Below are 19,614 nucleotides of genomic sequence, written 5' to 3'. Positions count from 1 at the left end.
AAATAGATGGTTTGAAGGCCTAGGGACTGAGTTACAAAACTTTAAATTTAGCTTAGTTGCAAGGACTTTGTACCCTGCACTTCCCCAACTTCTCTACTACATAGAAACTGTTTGTGCAACTCCGGTGTCGAGAGGCAGGAGACCTTTTCTCCATTAACACCAGTGACAGGACCCGCGGGAACGGGGTTAAGCTGAGGCAGGGGAAATTTAGGCTGGACGTCAGGAGGGGGTTCTTCACAGAGAGGGTGGTTGCACACTGGAACAGGCTCCCCAGGGAAGTGGTCACTGCACCGAGCCTGTCTGAATTTAAGAAGAGATTGGACTGTGAACTTAGGCACATGGTCTGAACTTTTGGGTAGGCCTGTGCAGTGTCAAGAGTTGGACTTGATGATCCTTAAGGGTCCCTTCCAACTCAGGATATTCTATGATTCTATGATTCTATGATTTATTCACTGTAGTTCTTAGAGCTCTGGCTATGATGCACATGCTCAGATCTTTTCACTTTTCCCTTTTTTTTTTTTTTTTCTCAGTTATCTGCAATGATGAGCACTTCACCTTGTGTACTGGGCTAGCATCACTGCACATAGCTATACAGAATGTAGCATCATTATACCTGCTTGGCAATGGTAAGCTGAGCCTGAGGCCTGGGGTTAGTCCTCTGAACTAACATTAAAGTCCTGCATTCCAGTGTGCCAGAAAGATTACCATGTAGCTCTAGTCATGGGAACTTCTGTTTTATTAGCCTTTCTACTTGTTCTCTGTCCACTTGCTGCAGTTGTAGTTGGCTGAGCTTCTATGAACCCTCATTTATGAAAAAGTTGAGAAGACTTTTCCTTCTCCCCTTTTACAAGTATGCTAGACTCTTATGTTTTGATTACATGATATATAGGTATTTTGAAAATGAAGTGAAAATCTTTCCACAGTGAAAGTTTGCACAATTGAAAATGGACTCTAAGTGCTTTTCCAGTTCAATGCTAGTTCAGATCAAATGGAGTAATCAACCATTATAATGTCAACCGTGCAAGACAAGGCAGGGTTTCCACAGAAATCTATCAGTGTCATGATTAAATTCATCAAGATGTTTCTGCTCTCTGGAATCATTTCTCTATCACTGGTCAGGTTTGGGATATTGACCCAAGGCAGTGCAAGCTATTGGCACCATTCAAATTCCATGCTTCTCTTTCTGTTTTGTGTTTTTGTAGTGAATGTATGGTTGTTAGCATAGCTGTTTGGGGGAACTATTTTGGTGCCATTGCAGAGAAAATGGGAAGTGAGTACTTCTTCACATATATTCACTAGCACTTCCTCTTTTTGCATTTTGTGAAGATAGTTTTCAATATGATTGCTTCATTTTGGGATACAAAACCATATTGTCACTTCTCAGCTGGGAGACAGATTATGATAATACCTGCTTTGTACTACATTAGTAAACTCCACTTTTCATCATGGGAGAAAGTAATCAAAATAAACTATTTGAATTTCAGGGAGGGTGGTGTCTGCTCTGTGAAGAGTTGATAGTGAAATGAGAACCCCGCTGATGTGCACAAGTGAGGTTTGTACCCTTAAGCTAAATAGCCATCTCTTATTTCCTACACAGAATTTCCTATTACTTTACCTACTTGAAGCTATAATTTTAGTGAATTGAGTGGAGAAAAAGATGTTGAATCTTTCTGCCTTATGCATTTTTAAAGAGATGATAAGTGCCTATTATTGGTTGAATCTAATTCTTTGCCTGAATGTTGATTGTCTGGTATGTATTACAGAAAAGAATGAAAAAAGTTTGTTTGTCTGCTAACCCCCCACAAGGATGCCAGGTGTTTCTTTATAATGATGAAATGTCTTGTGCTAGATTTCTAAATCATAATGACAGAACAAAACAGACTTTTTATAAGCTGGAGTTGTTTATTTGCTGTGGTTTCATTGGTTGAAAGACCCTTGTCTGAGTGCGTAAACACTAGAAATACTTAGCAAGACATTTCTGAACTTAATGAAATAAGGGAATATCCAGGTGAGGCGTGAAAGTAAAGGAGATTTTAGCTTTGTAACCGTGTTCATAAATGGTATTTTCATGAACATGAAGAAGTGTAACTAGCTTCAGAAGAGTGTAAACGGGTCTTGGGTTGTAGAACCAACAGACCATAAAAAAAGTCAAAGATAACATAAATGCTAAAGCAAGATTGCTCCCCGTCCCTCCCAGTGTAAAATGAAACTGTCAGGTACAAAGGGTGAAGCAGCAATGAGGCAGCAGTAAGGCAGTCATGAAGATTATGTTCAGAAACATAAATGTAGAAACATGTATGGGAAAAAAAGTCACTGGAGAAATTCAGAAGTTAAAAGAAAAACTGCGTTTTGTAGAGTAGACAGGCAGTTAGAGTAGAGAGCTTGGATTTTATGTTTAGCTATCTGGAGAGAGGAAAAAAATAGACGTTTTGGGAAAAACAAAGAAGATTCATATTTAATAGATCCTGAATAGTAGGAAGTTGAGAAATGATCTGTAGGCTAAATTCTTGATCTTCATGAGCAGTCACTAAACTGTGTAGCCAAGGAAGACAGCCAGTAAAATATACTGCAGATGAGAGCTATAGGAATTCAACTGCAACGATCTTAAATTTGTTGGTGGTAGAATGGATCTGGTTGAGAACTAGAGGTTTTCATTCACCAGAAATGTATATGTATCATTTCGGCTCCAATGATTGTGGAAGTAATTTTTGCTACAATTTCTGCCAAACTGAAAGCTCTCAAGTCTTCATAAGTGTTCAGTGAAGTTGATGTTTGTTATTTAAGTGCACAAAAAAACTCTTGTAGGCCTTCAAGTTGGCATCTGTCAGATGCTTGCCTTGCATGTGCAGAATTCATCTGATTGATAATGTTTCAAATGAAAAATTTCAGTCTTGATGAACCCAAACTTACACATCTTTATATACATACATGTATATAGAGGTGTGTGTGTATATACACACACACATATATATAGTTGTGTGGGTGTATATATGTATACTTGTTTATATTAAAATATATATAAACATCACACATTGCACATGCATATATATATATATGTATATAGACATGTAGTCATAAAATCTCCGGCAATTAATCCATTAAGCAGTCTGAAGAGATACTAACCATACATGCAGAAATGAGATGTTTGGCTAGGTGGGGAGTGAAGACTCAAAGTACAGCTCTGATGTAAACCAGGGATCTCTCAGTCTTCTTTGTGTCACTGTGAGCACTTAAAAGATCACAGATCCAGTCCAGGAAGTTGTTTGTTTAATATGCCAGTGGTAGTAGAAGTCAATGGAAAGAATTCTTACTATGAGAAAAGACAATTGCAGACTGACCACATGTGGATGTCTTGGAAGGAGTTCATGAGTAAAAGAAGTGGCCAGCTGATGAGTTGCAGTACTGAATGTTTAGAGATGAGAACATAGCTGGGGATTGGGGACTGGAACTAGATGTAAGAGTGTTTGAAGGAAAAGATACAAATCTCAGAGAGTTTAGGAATAAGAGTAGAATGTAAATGAGGAACTCTCACTATGAGATATAGGAAAAAAAAAAATAGGAGAGGCTCAGAAGGGAAGAACTGGTAAGCCTTTATTATGTAATTGAGATTTTTTGAAAGAGATATAGTTGACAGCTTATGTACACAAGGGACTACAAGTTTTGTTAAAGTGGAAGAGGAGATATCTTAAAGGTAGGATTAAGCCATATGCGTATTACTAAGAATGGTCTTAGAACAATAGGTATGCAGTACTAACAGGCTATTTCAAGGGAATCTAAATCAAAATGGCTACCAAGCTTATAGACACTAGAAATGAATTGAGTGTAATTACCCTGTACTTAGCACAGAATGACAGGATGGTAGAGGTTGCAGGGGAATCTGGAGGTCACCGGGTCCAACCCCCTGCTCAGGGAGGGACACCCGAAGCAGGCTGCCCAGGACCACCTCCCTCAGAGGAGGGAGACTCCACAACCTCTCTGGGCAGACTGTGCCAGTTGTGGTCAGGCACAAGTAAAGAAGTGCTTTGTGCGATAGAGATGGAGCCTCTTGTGTTTCAGTCAGTGCTCGTTGCCTCTTGTTGTGGCACATGGACAGGAGGAGTGCATGATTGAACTGAGGGAATGCTGGATGATGAAAGGAAGCTCATCAGAAATAAGATGATGTGAATTGTACTTTACAGAATGGCCTCATTTTAAGCAAGGAGCAGATGAATAGTGATGATAATTAGGTGGCTGCAAGATAAAAGCAGTGTAGAAATTGCTACCATCTTTCCCTGTTGTCCTCTCAGACAAGTCTCAAACATGAAAAACAGGCACACATTGATTCCTGGTCCTTTTACTGTCCTGACCTGATGTTTAAGGCTCAGTGGGGTCAGATGGAATCAAAACGAATGTGATGGCTTTGGATAAAATGACAGCAAATGAGAGTGGCTGGTTGACAAGTTGGTGAGCGTCTGCATGGCGTGAAATACTGGAGAATAGAAAAAGGGATCAAATGTAAACTCCCATGGAGACTTGCCAGGTCAAGGACATGGCTTTTTAAGTGGATTAAGTATTTGGAGAAGGGTGAAGGGGTGAGAGCAGCTGATTGAAGTGCTATTTGGAAATTACATTATTCTAGATGTTTTAGACTAATCGAGATGGTGTGATTGAAGGAAAGAAGATAAGTTTGCTTGTGTTTTTCAGAGAGAGTGCTTCATTCTTGGGTGTAAGGTTACTTGCAATTGTTTCAGATGAATTGGATTTTTTAGATGCATGCACTTCACTAACAGTAATGGGAACAGTTTGCATCAAGAAGAATCTACACCCCTTTCAGGCTCTCACTTTTAAATCATAGTGCATTAGTGCTATTGAATAAAGGGTTGTCTGGAAACATTATCCAGATATTATTCTGAATTTCCACTTTGTCCATTGAAATTCAGAACTTGGTATTACACCTGTGTGTTTCAAGCCAGAGTGAGAACAAGAACGTGTACTCAAGTTGTGTGTAGTAGGTTTACAATATATGAAGGTGTAATTTTTTTGTGTGAGGATTATATGGAGTACTCTAATTGTAGAGAAGATGTTGAAACAAATGAGCTAAACGCGTAGTGAATTTCAGTTAGTGTCATTTTGATTGCAGAGCTAATTAAACGAAACAAACTAAGCTGATCACAATTCTGGGACATATGGAATCAAACCTTCTAATTATGCGTGTTGTGTGCAGAATTAAATCGTTTATCAGAGAATGGTACACTGTGCTGAAAAATGTGATACATGCATATTTAATAGATAGCTGCTTTTATGCTGTCGCTTTCTGTCTGCAGCTGTCAAGGATGGAAAATTCATGTGTGGCAATTGTCACACCTGCTCCAATAACTGTTAAGAAACCGAGAGAGATTGTGTGGGAGAGACCTTGTAGAGTAACTGCAGTGCTAAGTTTTTTTCATATTCTGTGGGATTTTCAAAAGTAAAGGTGAGAAGGGCAAGAGTTATCTTGCCCCACAGAATCCTATTACAGATCGTGTAAATCTTATTAAATGATTATTCAGATACACCAGTGGGCTCCTGAGTAAATCTCTGGTACTTTTAAATGATTGTTTTAACAAAGGTTTAAAACAGTAACAAATGGAATAGAGTGACCATAGGACTGTTAGATCAACGATCAGCAAACTTGCTACACTAATGGCTGTAACTGGATAATTCTGAAATTATCTTGGGAAGAATCTGTCAGTGCAAATGCACTTACCTACAAGCAGCGTGCATCACAAATGCTTTAGAGGTACAGAAAGCAGTAATTGATCCGAATGGGCTGAGACTGAGCGGAAGGCCAGACCAGTATCTATTTCTTGACAGAACACTTTTGGCAGAGGCTCTTTCTGTGATCCTCAGTGACAATTGAGTTCATCCAGCCTGTTGTTACCTTGTTCTTGTTTGTGTCATGGTAGCACACACTGAAACATCTGGTACATCATGTGCTCTTGGGCTAAGAAACGTGCATCTACATATCAGGACATCTTCTTCCCATGCTCCCTGCATGTGCATCCATGTATGCACAAGCCCACCCTAGCAAGTGTAGGTGCTAAAAACGGAGGCAGATGGTGGGCAACAAGGGAGCATTGTTATCCTAGGTGAGAAACAGAGTCAGGGGAGAAAGAATGAACAGTCGAATGCAGAGGGACTGAATCCCTAGGCACCTCTATCATGCTGGATCACCAGGTGCTCTGTTCTCTTTCTGATAGCATAAATTTCCATTCTTGAAATTTTCCTTTGTTTTCTTTGAACCCTGCCTGTCAATGGGCACAAGTCAATGGGAAAAATCCATTTTTTTCAATATTGTTCTTAGTGCCCTGCTATTGCATTAGATCACTTGCATGTATTTGAAAACAGTGAAACAGTCTGAAGAAAAGGCAGATCTATCTGGGAAATCAATTTTGTGATGTAATGGTTTCACTGAATTAGTAAATGGACTGACAAATGCTAGATAACATGAAATTTCAGGGCAACAACTTCTAAATCTTCAATGTTCAGAAAATATTCTATATGTTGTTGAGCATTTAAAAGTTATGGTATAATTAGTTTAGAAGAATCACTGCATTTGATCTTTGCTAACCCTCCACAATAAAGGAAAGCCTGAACAGTTTGTAGAAGAGTCAAGTCCAGTTGGAGGCCAGTCACTAGTGGCGTCCCCCAGGGCTCGGTGCTGGGGCCGGTCCTCTTTAATATCTTCATCGATGATCTGGACGAGGGCATCGAGTGCACCCTCAGTAAGTTCGCAGATGACACCAAGTTAGGTGCGTGTGTCGATCTGCTTGAGGGTAGGAAAGCTCTGCAGGAGGATCTGGATAGGCTGCACCGATGGGCTGAGGTCAACTGCATGAAGTTCAACAAGGCCAAGTGCCGGGTCCTGCACCTGGGGCGCAATAACCCCAAGCAGAGCTACAGGCTGGGAGAGGAATGGTTGGAGAGCTGCCAGGCAGAGAAGGACCTGGGAGTGATGGTGGATAGTCGGCTGAATATGAGCCAGCAGTGTGCTCAGGCGGCCAAGAAGGCCAACGGCATCCTGGCTTGTATCAGGAACAGCGTGACCAGCAGGGCTAGGGAGGTGATCGTCCCCCTGTACTCAGCTCTGGTGAGGCCGCACCTCGAGTACTGTGTTCAGTTTTGGGCCCCTCGCTACAAGAAGGACATGGAGGTGCTTGAGCGGGTGCAGAGAAGGGCGACGAAGCTGGTGAGGGGCCTGGAGAACAAGTCCTACGAGGAGCGGCTGAGGGAGCTGGGCTTGTTCAGCCTGGAGAAGAGGAGGCTCAGGGGTGACCTTATCGCTCTCTACAGGTACCTCAAGGGAGGCTGTAGCGAGGTGGGGGTTGGCCTGTTCTCCCACGTGCCTGGTGACAGGACGAGGGGGAATGGGCTTAAGTTGAGCCAGGGGAGTTTTAGGCTAGATGTTAGGAAGAACTTCTTCACTGAAAGGGTTGTGAGGCACTGGAACAGGCTGTCCAGGGAAGTGGTGGAGTCACCATCCCTGGAAGTCTTCAAAAGACGTTTAGATGTAGAGCTTAGGGATATGGTTTAGTGGGGACTGTTGGTGTTAGGTCAGAGGTTGGACTCGATGATCTTGAGGTCTCTTCCAACCTAGAAAATGCTGTGATTCTGTGATGCTGTGAAGACTTCAAATGACATTGAAACAGGCAGTGGTGGGTTAGTTAAAGATAATGATTGATGCTTTTTAACTCAGTAATGTGTAACCCTGTAGCACTCGGTGCAGGCATGCACTGACTGCACTGGGAGTCCTCTGGAATTAAAGCAAAATCATTTTTTCATTGGTTTGTTTCAACTGTTTCATTAGTTTGCACAGGTTAAAATTAATTTTTAATTTAAAAATGAATATTGTTCTGAAAGTATCTGCATGTATCTCCTGTGTTCTGGTGTACATCTGAAACTGTAAATTCTGCTGTCACTTCTCAGTCAGTGTCTCTATCTCTGTTCGTCATGTTCCTGCGTGGATTTGGAAAGAGGCAGAAAAAAGTCCCATGCAGCGTACAGGTGCACTATGATGTGGAGCTAGCTCAGTTCCTCACCCTTATGGTTGGGATGCTTCTGTAGTGCTGTGTACTCTGGTCTGTTGGATCCCTGCTCTGCCATGAATGGACAGCAATGGCGAGTGGAGAAAGTGAATCGGCACTTTTAATTTCTAAGTGCCTGTCTTAGTCAGCAAGGAAATATTTTGCATATAGGGAGGTAATATGGGAAATGCAGTATATTGGAGCCCTAATGAATATGATCTTACTTTAGTCAAGGAAAACTGTAGTATTTTATTTTTAGATAATCCTGGGGCCAACCCTGTGTTGGTGAACAGGGCTGATACAGGTGCCAAAATTGGGCAAAGATAAGATCAGAAGAGATTCTAAACATTTGAGAGAAAATACAGAAGTTGTTAGGAATACTGATACAAAGTACAAAAAAAGTTTGTCGCCCTCCCATTTGGGAAGCCATAACTTGGAAAAAATAAAATGTTTTAAAATGTACTGTGTCAGCTGCAGAAGGTTTTGAACTCAATCGTTTTTTACTCTTGTATGAGAAATGAGGTAGGACACTATAAAGTACTTCTGTTTCTGGGAACACTGTTAATCAAATTTAAATGCCCAGTAAATCAGTGCACAAAACTACTCTGGATACACTGTTTCATACTGCAGTCTGGAGGACTCTGCGTCTTCTGGCAGGCTAACCACGGGAGGTGGGATGTGCTGTTTGCCCGGTGTGGCACTGTGCTGTGCATCTCGTGTGGCGGAGACAGCAGTAATCTGCCAGCAGAGAGCAGTGCAGCCCGTTGTCACTGCTTGAGGGAAGATAAATGGAAACATATGTCAGGAACAAAGCACGTAAATAAGGAATACAGAGAAGCACTAAATGCACAGTTAGAACTGAACATAAAGGTGAGGCAGGAAAGATGCTCTCAAGGAGTAAAATGATGAAGAATGGAGGCAACACTTGGTGAACATAAAAAAGAAGAGAAATATAAATATGGATTACTAGAAAGCAAACTGGAGAATAAGAAAAATACAGAAAAGAGAAGGAAAGACCATGAAAACAGACACAGACACAAATTAAAAGTAGAAATGTAAAGAGATTGAGGTATTCCCCTTGCCCACAAGCCAAAGTTTCAGTTCCTGATCCCTGGGCATTGGGGAAAGACAGGGACACAGAAAATGCTAGTCCATTTTAGTATCATGGATCAATATGTATGTGTTTATCTTGGTTCTACTTCTTAATGCACCTTCTGTATTGTCATTTGGATGAATTATCTTTATGTATTCATACTGCTATTCATCTATGATTAATTGGGGATAAAATAAAACTAAAGTCCCAGGCTGATTTTCAAAATCTTACTTTTGGAGAGCTTTGTTTTACAAGTAAATGTTTTTGCAAAAGTGCAAAGGTTGTACCACAGCTTTTATAGAATTTATTCCTGTTTCTCATAAATTTTTTGAACTCTTCTCAGGAATTTACACTGTTATAGTACATTGGATTAAGCTGATAGGTAAATTTCAGCTGCAGAGTGTGGCATTCCCCAGTTCTAACTCAGAAATGCATCATAATCCAGCATCACAAATTGTGTAGGACTGCCAGTAGATTTTAGGGGATGGAATGAGGGGAAAAGGAAGTCTTCTGTTCTTGCAATGGGTACAGCAGAGCGTGTCTTCAAATCCAATTTCTTAGGGATTTTTCTAGATTATTTGTTGCATGTTGAAAGCAAGTATTTTTTTCCCACCTTCTTCCCATAGTATCTCCCCAAAGTCTTTGTAAAATGTCAGTGTGTTCTGTAAAACCTGCAGCTTTCTAATGGTGCTCTTGGTTTTACTGTGACCTTTTGAGATCATTACAACCCCCATCCCCAGAATCCCCTGGCTTTTCATACTTAATTGCACATGGGAATGGGGAAATAGGATTCCAACTTGATTGTTATCCAGGTGGCGTTTCCTGTTACTTGCTTAGCTTTATAGTTTTGGGTACAGTAATTAGTATACAGAAAGCTGGAAAGATGCCTGTAATTCCAAAATGAACTCTCTATAGCTCTCTCCCTCCCACTTGCACTCTCCTTTTAGTACCGCCCCTTCCATGCACCCTTTAGCCAGCAGCAAGACAGCTGTGTTTGATCATAAACCACTTAAACTCCAGGCTCACTGGAAGGGGAAACTTTAGCGTGAAGTGCAGGATTGGTTTGTCTTGGGGAGGGGAGCTTTCTTTTCTTTTCCCTTCCCTCTCTCTCTGAACATTGAAGACCAAAGCAGCGCTCTCCTTTTATTTTCTCTGTGAACTTGCATGAAGCTTACCAAATCATTCTGAGTACATTAAGCGGCTTTGTGAGATGCCCTTAAACAGAGTTCTGGAAAAGAGCAGCAGAAAACGGACAGCGGAGGTGAAGCACGACTTGCAGATGGACTGAGACAGCCCTGGGATCTGGGCAAGCAGTTCCTTCCCTGCATTTTCTGAGCACTCCACAGTATTAACAAATCGCTAACAGCAATGGATTATATGTGAAGTGAAAACCAGTTTCGCTCTTTTAGATTATCTTACATCATTAATTTTAACTATGAATGTGGAGTAAAAATGGCTGTCTAGAGCAAAATATGCAAGACGGGGGAAAATTGCAGAAGAAAGTATTGAATCAGTTAAACAAAGCTTCGAAGCATTAAAATCTGCAGAAATCATCAAGCCCTGAGAAGTCTCATCATGAATTCTGGAGTTGCTTTGAAATATGGAAATGACTCTCCTGCAGAGCTGAGTGAGGTAAGCAGTTTCAGTGCGTTTCAGTGCCCTTCTTTATGCTTTAAAAAGAAACGCTCCCCGTTTGGGTTTTCACTCTGCAAGCAATGCAATTAAAAATTAATAGAATGTGTATCTTGCTATAACTTGCTGTGCCAGTGAGGAAATGACCTGAACTTTCTTGCTGCTTTAGACTGGTGAAAAGCAAATGATTGTAATCGTGTAGAGACGCTTTTTCCTGTTACCCTGCAGCAGAGATTCCCTTACCTCCCAAGAGCTGTGTTTATACCCAAGGTTCATCTTTGCAGTAGGTGAAATATGGAGATCTCAGCTGAGATTAACCAGATGGTGACTAATTTAGGAGGGAGGTGGGGTGAACAGAAGATGTCAAATATTTATTGGTATGACAACAACGTTGGCAAAGTTGTGTTTGATTGTATTTATCCAAGGTGATGTTGTTCCTTTAGGTTAGGTTAGGTGAATGTTATTTTCCTTGCCTAAAAGATATCAAGCCACGGGAAACTTTCTGCTTTTCCCTTGCAAAACCTAGTATGCTGTTATTTCTTACAGTTGTGGGTATGTCTTTTTTTTGTACAACATGTTTGTGTATGTTTTTAATAAATTAGAAATTAAAGCCGTATCAGATGTTATGCAAATATTTAATAAATATTTCAGAAGTAGTATATTTCTGGCAGTCACTGAAATGTTTTGGATGCATCATCTTTATGGGTTTACTTGTCCTGAGAACTGCTAATGTGAATTATGTTCTGAAATCCCAAGCATTCTATTGAGGTCATTTTGTAGAAAATTGAACCTGAATTCCCAGTTTAACTGAAATGCTCCCCTTTCTTCTTTGCCTATTTCTTTGATACACCTTGCATTGCAATGTTATTTATTTTATGTTTTATTAGAAATAATAGGACATGCTTAGGAGAATGAGGGAGTTCACGATTTGTAGAGTTAATTGTACAGAGATGGGAGACACTGAGGTATAGCATGGAAAGTTAATCAGAATCAGTAGGCTCGTGAGGGGGGCAGCAGTGTCATGGAAAGCAAAGTAAATACGAGAGACCTAAGACAGTGCAGTATCTTGCCATGCAAGATGAGTGGTAGGTTTGTGACTGGGGAGTTCTACTAAAAGAAATTCTGGGTATAATCCTCCTTTAACTACAAAATAGTTCAATTAAATTAACTCTATGTTACTTTTTCAAGTAATTGTTTAGAAATTGTGTACTGGCAACGCAGCATAGATTGAGTTCATAACCTCAGTATAAAAGCCTGGGTTATTTTTGTAAAGAGTCTGCCATGGGGTTCCTGGCTACACTTTTCTTGTTGGCCTGTTGTTCAGTGCTTTCTATTCCTTTAACATTTGATTTTCAAGGCTCCAGGGTCACACACAAAGTAGAGTGTCACAAAAATCTGATACTTGCTTAGTTATTTTGAGCAGGCAGTATTTACTGGTGACACTTCTACCTTGAAACATTACCTGTTCAAGTTTACTTTACCCATCACAAAATAAGACTTTGGTTGTAAGTATGTTTTGCATCTGATGTTTTAACATGAGAAATATCAAAAGAAGTCTGTGTCCATGCACCATGGAACATTTTGTTTGTTTGTTTATTCCAATGAGCTTACTTTAATACTTGATTTACATCTGTAGTCTTGTGCCACAGATGAGTTAGAAGGAGACCCCTTTCTGACTGCAAACATACCAGTGAAGATGTTATGCTCCTGCGTTTCTCCAGCTGCTAATCATCATTTCTTTGCTGATGGTTTTCATCTCTGTGATTTGAGTTGTTTGTGTGAGCATGCCTTAGACTGTTTCACTCAAAGGGCCAGGTCAGCTTCACTATTGGTCTTTAAATAAAACAGCGCGTTCTGAATGAAACATGGAAGGCTTACAGAAGTAAGCCCTACATGGGAGAATACGCATAAGTACTCTGAGATGCAGTTAGTTACTTGCTTACCTTTAATTACTCAGCCAACTGTTGTCTCCATGTAATTTGCATCCTTCCATTATGCCTTTTCCTACTGTTGATTTGAGCTGTTGTGTTTGTTGTTATTGAAGACAGCAAGCCTTTGGGAAAGCCTATGTGCATATTTTATATATCTGTGTTTCTCACATCTTTGTCATGCTTTTCCGTTTTCCTTCCTTTCTGATTATACCTTCCGTATGCCATGTTTATTTTTGATCAATGGAAGACAGTGGCATTGTGTTCAGTGGGAGAAGTTGGAACTATCTACAATAGGATATTGCAGGAGCATAACATCTTCACTGGTATGTTTGCAGTCAGAAAGGGGTCTCCTTCTAACTCATCTGTGGCACAAGTTGGAACTATCTACAATATTTCTACAATAGGAAATTAGTGCAGTCCTACTCTGTTTTCACTTGAAACTCTGTTTCTACTGTCAGCTCATATTTTCCTGTTGCAGTGGCTGTTACCAGTGTGTATGTCTACATGGCAAAAGAATGACAGACAGACCAAGAAAGTCTACAATGCACAGTGGATTTTGTTGTAGGTGCTTTCGTCTCTTTGTTTTAGTATGTGAAGTTCTAGGCATGAAACTACTATTATTAAAATAAATAGGAAAACTACAAAGCCCTGGAGGTATAGTAAATGCATTCTTGAATGGATGCATTAGACAAAATAGAAAATGAAATTATTGCAACTCATTCCATTTGTATTGAAACTTTCTCTGCTTAAGATTTAGATCTCTCTTTGGGAAACGGGCAAAATACAAGCTACAAATTTTTTTCAAGACACAACTGTAATTTTAGAAATTTTTGTGTGGTTGATGTTTGCTCTTCCTATACTCTTGTCCAGGTAAACAGAAATCTTGATAGTCTTTATTTGCTTCTCCCCGTTCCATTCCAAAGGTCACGCAGAAATTAAATAAAAATAGAAAATAATCTTGTACAAAATAATAAAATAACTTGTACAAAACTCATGCTTTGTGGTTTCTAGAGTTCAAGCTGTTGATTGAACTCTAGAATATATAATAGATATATTGATCCATATATCAGTATGTTACCTTATTTTCTCAGCTTTTCTTCAATCTTATTTTCGTTCAGTTCAAAGAAAGATTGGCCAATGTGCTGTTTGCATGGGAGATTCAGTGTGTTGTAACTGCATACAGTGGTAGAAAAAACATTGTTCTTGTGTTGCAAGGCTTTCTGGGGTGGTATTACTGTTGTTTTTTGTTTGTTTGTTTTTTAAGTAAGTGATACATTAAGCAAGGCAAATTAAAAAACTGTACTCAGTGGGAATGCAGTACAGGCTTTGATACCTTTGTAAATAAGTAGTGATATCAAACTATGTGGGCTTTCACCTGCCAATATTATGCCTTTAACATTATTTGTGGAGTTCTCTTTTTAAGGCTTCATTAAGTATGGATGTGATGTGTATACAATGCATAACACACAAATTAGGTATGTGCTCTTTGGATTCCTTCTTTGTTTTTTTTAGTCATGCAGTACTGTAAACCTTAAGAGTACACTATGTGATTGTACTTAAAGCCAGCATCATGAGTGACACTGAAAACATGTACAAGTAAGTAGTTCAGTGCACAGAAAATGCAATTATACTGTTTGTTGTTTGTTTTTTTTTTGTTTGTTTGTTTTATGTAGTTAAAATGAAACTATATCAGAATGAATATGCTTGGTACATATTCACTTGGTAATTTTGCAGAAAGAGGTGTTTGTACGGAAGGAGCTAGATGGTCTAATCTGTACGTTCTTCTTCCAAATTCAAAGACTCTACATCAGGAAGACCCTGAACCTCGGTTTGCTAAAGCTGAAGTAGCCTTCCAGGGAGGTGCTACTTCATGCTAGGCTCGTTCTTATATCCTTCCCTAGCTATCCACTGATACGGATGTGCTGAGGTAGGGAGATCTGTGGTCTGACCTACTACAGCTGTCGTGCTAAATATGCTCAGCAGTCATGCACATGCCTAATCTGAGACAGTTCAAATGAGTAGTGTAGGAACATTAAGGGAATAAATTGCTGAGCTTTCTGATGTCTTTCTCAGTTGTATACTTAAGGGCTAAATTACATCCTTGGATCAAGAGCCAAATTATATCCTTGGATACGATTTTCACTAAAGGGAGGCTAGTGAACTTGGTGCTGCTAAGACAATGCCAAAGAGATTTTGTTGTGGGCTAAGTGTTGGTGTTATAGTTTTGCAATACATTCAGCAGTTTAGGTGCAAATGTTTTGTTTAATGTCACCGTTTATGTTCTTTTATCATTCAGTGTATAAGCTGATGCTGTGTAATTTCTGAAAAAGGATATATTTCCTGCACAGCAAAATTAAAAGGTACTGGGCAGATTTAGGTGCATACTTTATACCTTCTGCTTCTTTCTTTGTGCTTGGGAGTTAGGTTTTTGCAAGCCAAAATGTTCGCTTCCTAGCCATAGATAGAGAGTGAGTGAGTCTGGGAGGAGTGGTGGGATGAGGTGCAGGACACTGGGCTTGAGCCCCTCTGGGAAGGGGAAAGTTCAGCAGCAGCAGTCCCCACCCTGAGGTACTTTCCTATGTGTTTCTCTGCTCTTCTAGAACAAGCGTCAGCTTGTGCTCATACCATACATGCATGTGAGGAAATAGCACTGATGGAATAGGGAACAGGTTTTGTATGCATTGAAGGCTGGGATTAAATCTCAAACACTTGTTCTGTCTCCTGGGTTTGGCAGTCTTATTAATGAAGCAAATGTCACCCTGCAACTGCTTCCTGAATGGTCTTTGGCTGCGCAACAGGCGTGCAAGTGCACTCTCAGTACTTCTTGTGAACAGATGAACACCATCTCCCATTGGAAGCCTGTCTCTGCTGCTGGACATGGCCTTGGCCTTCAGTGTGAAAAGTGTATGGAACCTGTAATAAACAAGCATGTCTAGCATCTTCCCACCAGAGAGGGTGTATGTGTTTTGCCAAGCAGATGATAATGTTCTGGGAGTTGTGGTATTGTCACAATCCTTTGAAATATTGCGGTCTTGCAACAGAGCTGAGTGAAACGTGCTTATCCAGTACTAAACATGGTATATTTTTAAATTACTTGATTTCAGGAGATAAACTGAAAAGGTGAACAGTGATAACTGCTGAGCAACAGCTGACACTACATGTAAGTTTTGGAAGAGTGAACAAAGCAACCCAATATGCTTAAATCAAAGTGCCGTAAGGAGAAACTTTCTTAAATGGATTCTAGTGGAGATCTGGATAAAACTCTACTGGTAGCAATAATATCTGTAGTCTTAGAAGGGTGTTCTCGGTTTCATTGCTACAGAGGTGGAAACGGACAGTTTGCTATACCTCTTTAAAAGTCTTTTTCAGGTGAACTCTGCCCATTGCCCATCCTTTTTCTTGATTTGAATGGCATATGTGACAACTTTGGAAATACGACATTTTAACATATTGTTGTCCTGAGGGGTGTTGAGATACTAAATGTGAAATATAATTAAAGAATTTGAAGAGTTACTTTGCATCTCAGTTAGACTGATGTAGCAAGGAAACTTGATTGTGTTCCAGGATAGTAACTGTTGAGTCTGAATGCAGGTTTTAGGTTGGATTCACTGCTCTTCTATTCCACAAATCTCCTATGGATTATTCATCTCTTTGAAAAATTAATTTATTTTTATAGCTTATTTTGAAACTTATATAGGTGGAACCATTCTTCGAAAGGAGAAAGCCAGCTTTCCCTGCATCATTTGGACATATATCCACAGTTTATTAACAGACATGTTTGCTCTTATGTTATCGGTGAACTGTACTGCTGATTTTAGAAACATGGCTTAGAACATGAACTTGAATCCATAGTCTAGCTGAGGGGGTTCTATTTCTGGCATGATCAATGTATGTAATTTACGGTGTGACTGATGCCTGGTATTTCCGGTGTAAAAAATACAGTGACTTCAAAGAATGTTTACTTTCTGGATTTGTATGAGCTGCTTATCAGGCACAGAGTGTGTTCCAGGCTTGGATGTTATTAAATTGAAGCACTATAAAAAGATTACTCAAAATGCCCAGACACTGTCAGCACAGATAATGCTCTTCTGCAGCCTTCTAATGAAAAAAAGACAGATTATGTAACTTATCTGCCTGATATTTTAATGTTCCTTGATCCTAGAAAAACGTATTTGAAAAATGCCTTAAAGGCTGAGAAATTAATAAAGACAAATGTGTGCTGTCAAAGTAACATTACCAATGTATTCGGTCCTCTAACTGTTTATAGAGACTTCCTGTTTTTATTCTTACATAAAAAAGCCAAAATTCATTCCGGGAGATTTTTGGAGATAAAGGTCAACTTGACCTTCCTTTTCTATTCTTCCAATCTGTGTTGGAGAATAAAAATGTGTTTTTGTGTATGTACTGTCTTGGACATACCAAGACTTGGCCACGTGTGGAAACAGTTGTGAGACTCCCTCTTGTTTTGCAAGGGTTTTGGGGTTTGTCTTACTCTGCTGTCTATGGATCTGCAGTCTGTAAAGGAACACATAAATGGAACTTTCTGCAGGCAGAATCCATAGATTGCAGAGTTACTGTTTCCAAAGGCAGAAGTGTCTATGGTGTATGTATGTGTGGAGAGAGGGCACAGGGAAAGGCTTTGTTGTAAAACTGGGCAGCTGTGGTAGGATATAATGAGATATTTTGTACTGGAGCCCTGAGTAGCTTGATACAAGATTGAAAAGGAAATGTGTTGTTGCCACTCCTTTTTTTTTTTTTTTTTTTTTTTTTTTTTTTTTTCCCCTCATGTTTAGGTTTTATAGTCTTTTTGACTTGCATAGTGTTTAACATTGCAGATTTTACTTCTGCTTCTTAGAACTCATGGAAAAGCCTCCTTAAATAATTATGTTACATATAGTAGTAATATATAAGCCAATGTACTCTGCAGAGCAATGTGGTGATCTCTGAATTCAAAGATTTTTTGTGATCTTTGTGATTTTTTGTGATCTTTGTGATTTTTTGTGACAAGGCATGGGGAGTGGGATCTGGTGCTGGTAATGAGAATTTTTGGCTGTTGGTAGTCTGCATTAGTCCTGGGTCAGGATTTGCTATATAAATGAACTTTCAGTGTGAATGATTTATATTTTTAGAAAATCTAGATTTCTGCCATCTATAATGAACAGAGAAATTCATTAAAACTCTGGAAATTGGGTTCCATATTCTAACTCAGTAGATGTAATCATACATGTAAATTTGTAACTTAAATGAACTTGTTAATTAACATTTTTTCAGTCCTACCAAATTTAAAAAGATAATGCATAAATAGTAACGATTAGGGTCATTTAAAGATCCCGAGATACTTGTAATAAAAAGTGAGATGTTAATAAAGAGTTTTGACAGAATTCAACATCTGACATTACAGTTGAGTTCTGAGAGCTTGGAAACAATCAGGGTAACAGGTGAAGGTTTCCACAGTGCCACTAAGTCATCGACAGAGTAATTCTTTCTCCCTTTCATGTTCTGAAGTTTTGCTTGGAGTGCTGCGTGCTATTGACTGCTGCTTTGACATGCACATTGAAAAGCTACTTCTCTCAGTGCAAGCTGATATTACACAAAATGTTTAAAAACGGTATTTATGTAAATATTTAGACTTAGGAGGTGAACCTGAAATTGAAGCAGGAATGCTTGTGATGTTTAAATTTGTGTTTACTTTTAAACATGACTTAACTTTGTTCAAATGTTTCTTTCTGTAGTATCCAGATGTCTCTGCCCTAACTATTTCTAAATGCAGATAAAAATGTGATCAACATGTGGTCTCTGAAGAATTTCTGGCATTACTTAATATCTTAGGAACTTTTAACTTTGTGTTATTTCTTGTTTCTGCTTTTGTTACTCTGTTATTCTCAGCTAAATGCAAGGTATGGACAAGAATAGTGACTTTTACTAGTGGCTGCTACTGCAACAACACATTTTTTGTTATTAAAGCATAGAACATTGAAAAAATAAGGCAGGAAGAGACTACCCCTTTTAAAATACTAAGTTTGTAAGTTAAATACAGGTATTAATAGTAATCAGATAAATTCTAAAATTTTGGTCAGCCTTGCCTTTATAATATAGCTCTTTAAAAATTTGGAATTGTAAAGCAATGAAAGAGTTAATATCTTTAGGTGGGACTGATAATGGCATGGTTAAGGCTGCTTCCTAATGTAAACTCCTGTTACATTCTAGCTTTGCAAAAAGTTGTCTGTTCAAACTGAAGTCTGTCCATAAGTTGAATCTACTGGGAAAATTATTAAACAATGTTACATTTGTTTCCACAAATAAAGCCAGTGAAACAGGTAAAACTTTCTCCTGTTAAAAATACAAGAACTTAATGCTGATTCTGCTGTCGCCAGGGTTTGAAACAGAACCTGAAATTTGCTAGGGCGTTACCACTTACATGTCTTTTCTTTTAACTGACCTTGTGAAGGTAATCAGGGAGGGGGAGGCAAGAATTTTTGCAAGTGACTAGTTTAAGATTTGTCTCGGTCATTGTAGTTAAAGTTTCTGCAGTGAAGATTTAACTAAATTTGTTTAATTTCAGAGGTTGGTGGAAATCTTCCACTGTTGTATCACCGGGCTTTGGGTTACACAGCAGTCACTGTGACATGGTGTGAAGATGTCAGCTCCTTTCTGGCCTCAGACAATTCCCAACCTTACCCATCCAGTCAAGTCGTACCACTTGCTGAGGATCTTGTTTTCTGATTAAAAGTTATAAAGGACAAGAGTTGGGCTTAGAAATCAGGAAGAGGCACAAAGAAGGGGTAGGCTCTCACTGGCAGTTGTGGAGGATAGAAGCGGAAACTAGGACTTGAAGCAATGAGTTGGCGTAGAAGGACGGGGCAGTGGAGGTCACCAGGAATACTGCTTCAACAGCAAGCTGGATATGTTGCAAGAC

General features: G+C 39.3%; 1 protein-coding gene across 2 annotated transcripts in view; it reads left to right on the top strand.

Moving 5' to 3' along the window:
* MCC (MCC regulator of WNT signaling pathway) overlaps window positions 1-19,614 on the top strand; it is a 202,014-nt gene that overhangs the window by 36,682 nt on the left and 145,718 nt on the right. The window contains exon 1 of one of the 2 annotated variants that reach the window (XM_082784233.1): window positions 10,162-10,767. The exons of the other annotated variant lie outside the window; for it this stretch is intronic. Within the exon in view, the coding sequence (XP_082640359.1) occupies window positions 10,711-10,767 (57 nt within the window). The 5' untranslated portion in view covers window positions 10,162-10,710. Of the gene's footprint in view, window positions 1-10,161; window positions 10,768-19,614 lie in introns of those variants that run through there. 2 annotated transcript variants of the gene reach the window in all.

Source organism: Aythya marila (genome assembly GCF_965140915.1).
Source record: "Aythya marila genome assembly, chromosome: Z".
NCBI lineage: Eukaryota > Metazoa > Chordata > Aves > Anseriformes > Anatidae > Aythya > Aythya marila.
This window is presented reverse-complemented; position numbering and strand designations above follow the sequence as displayed.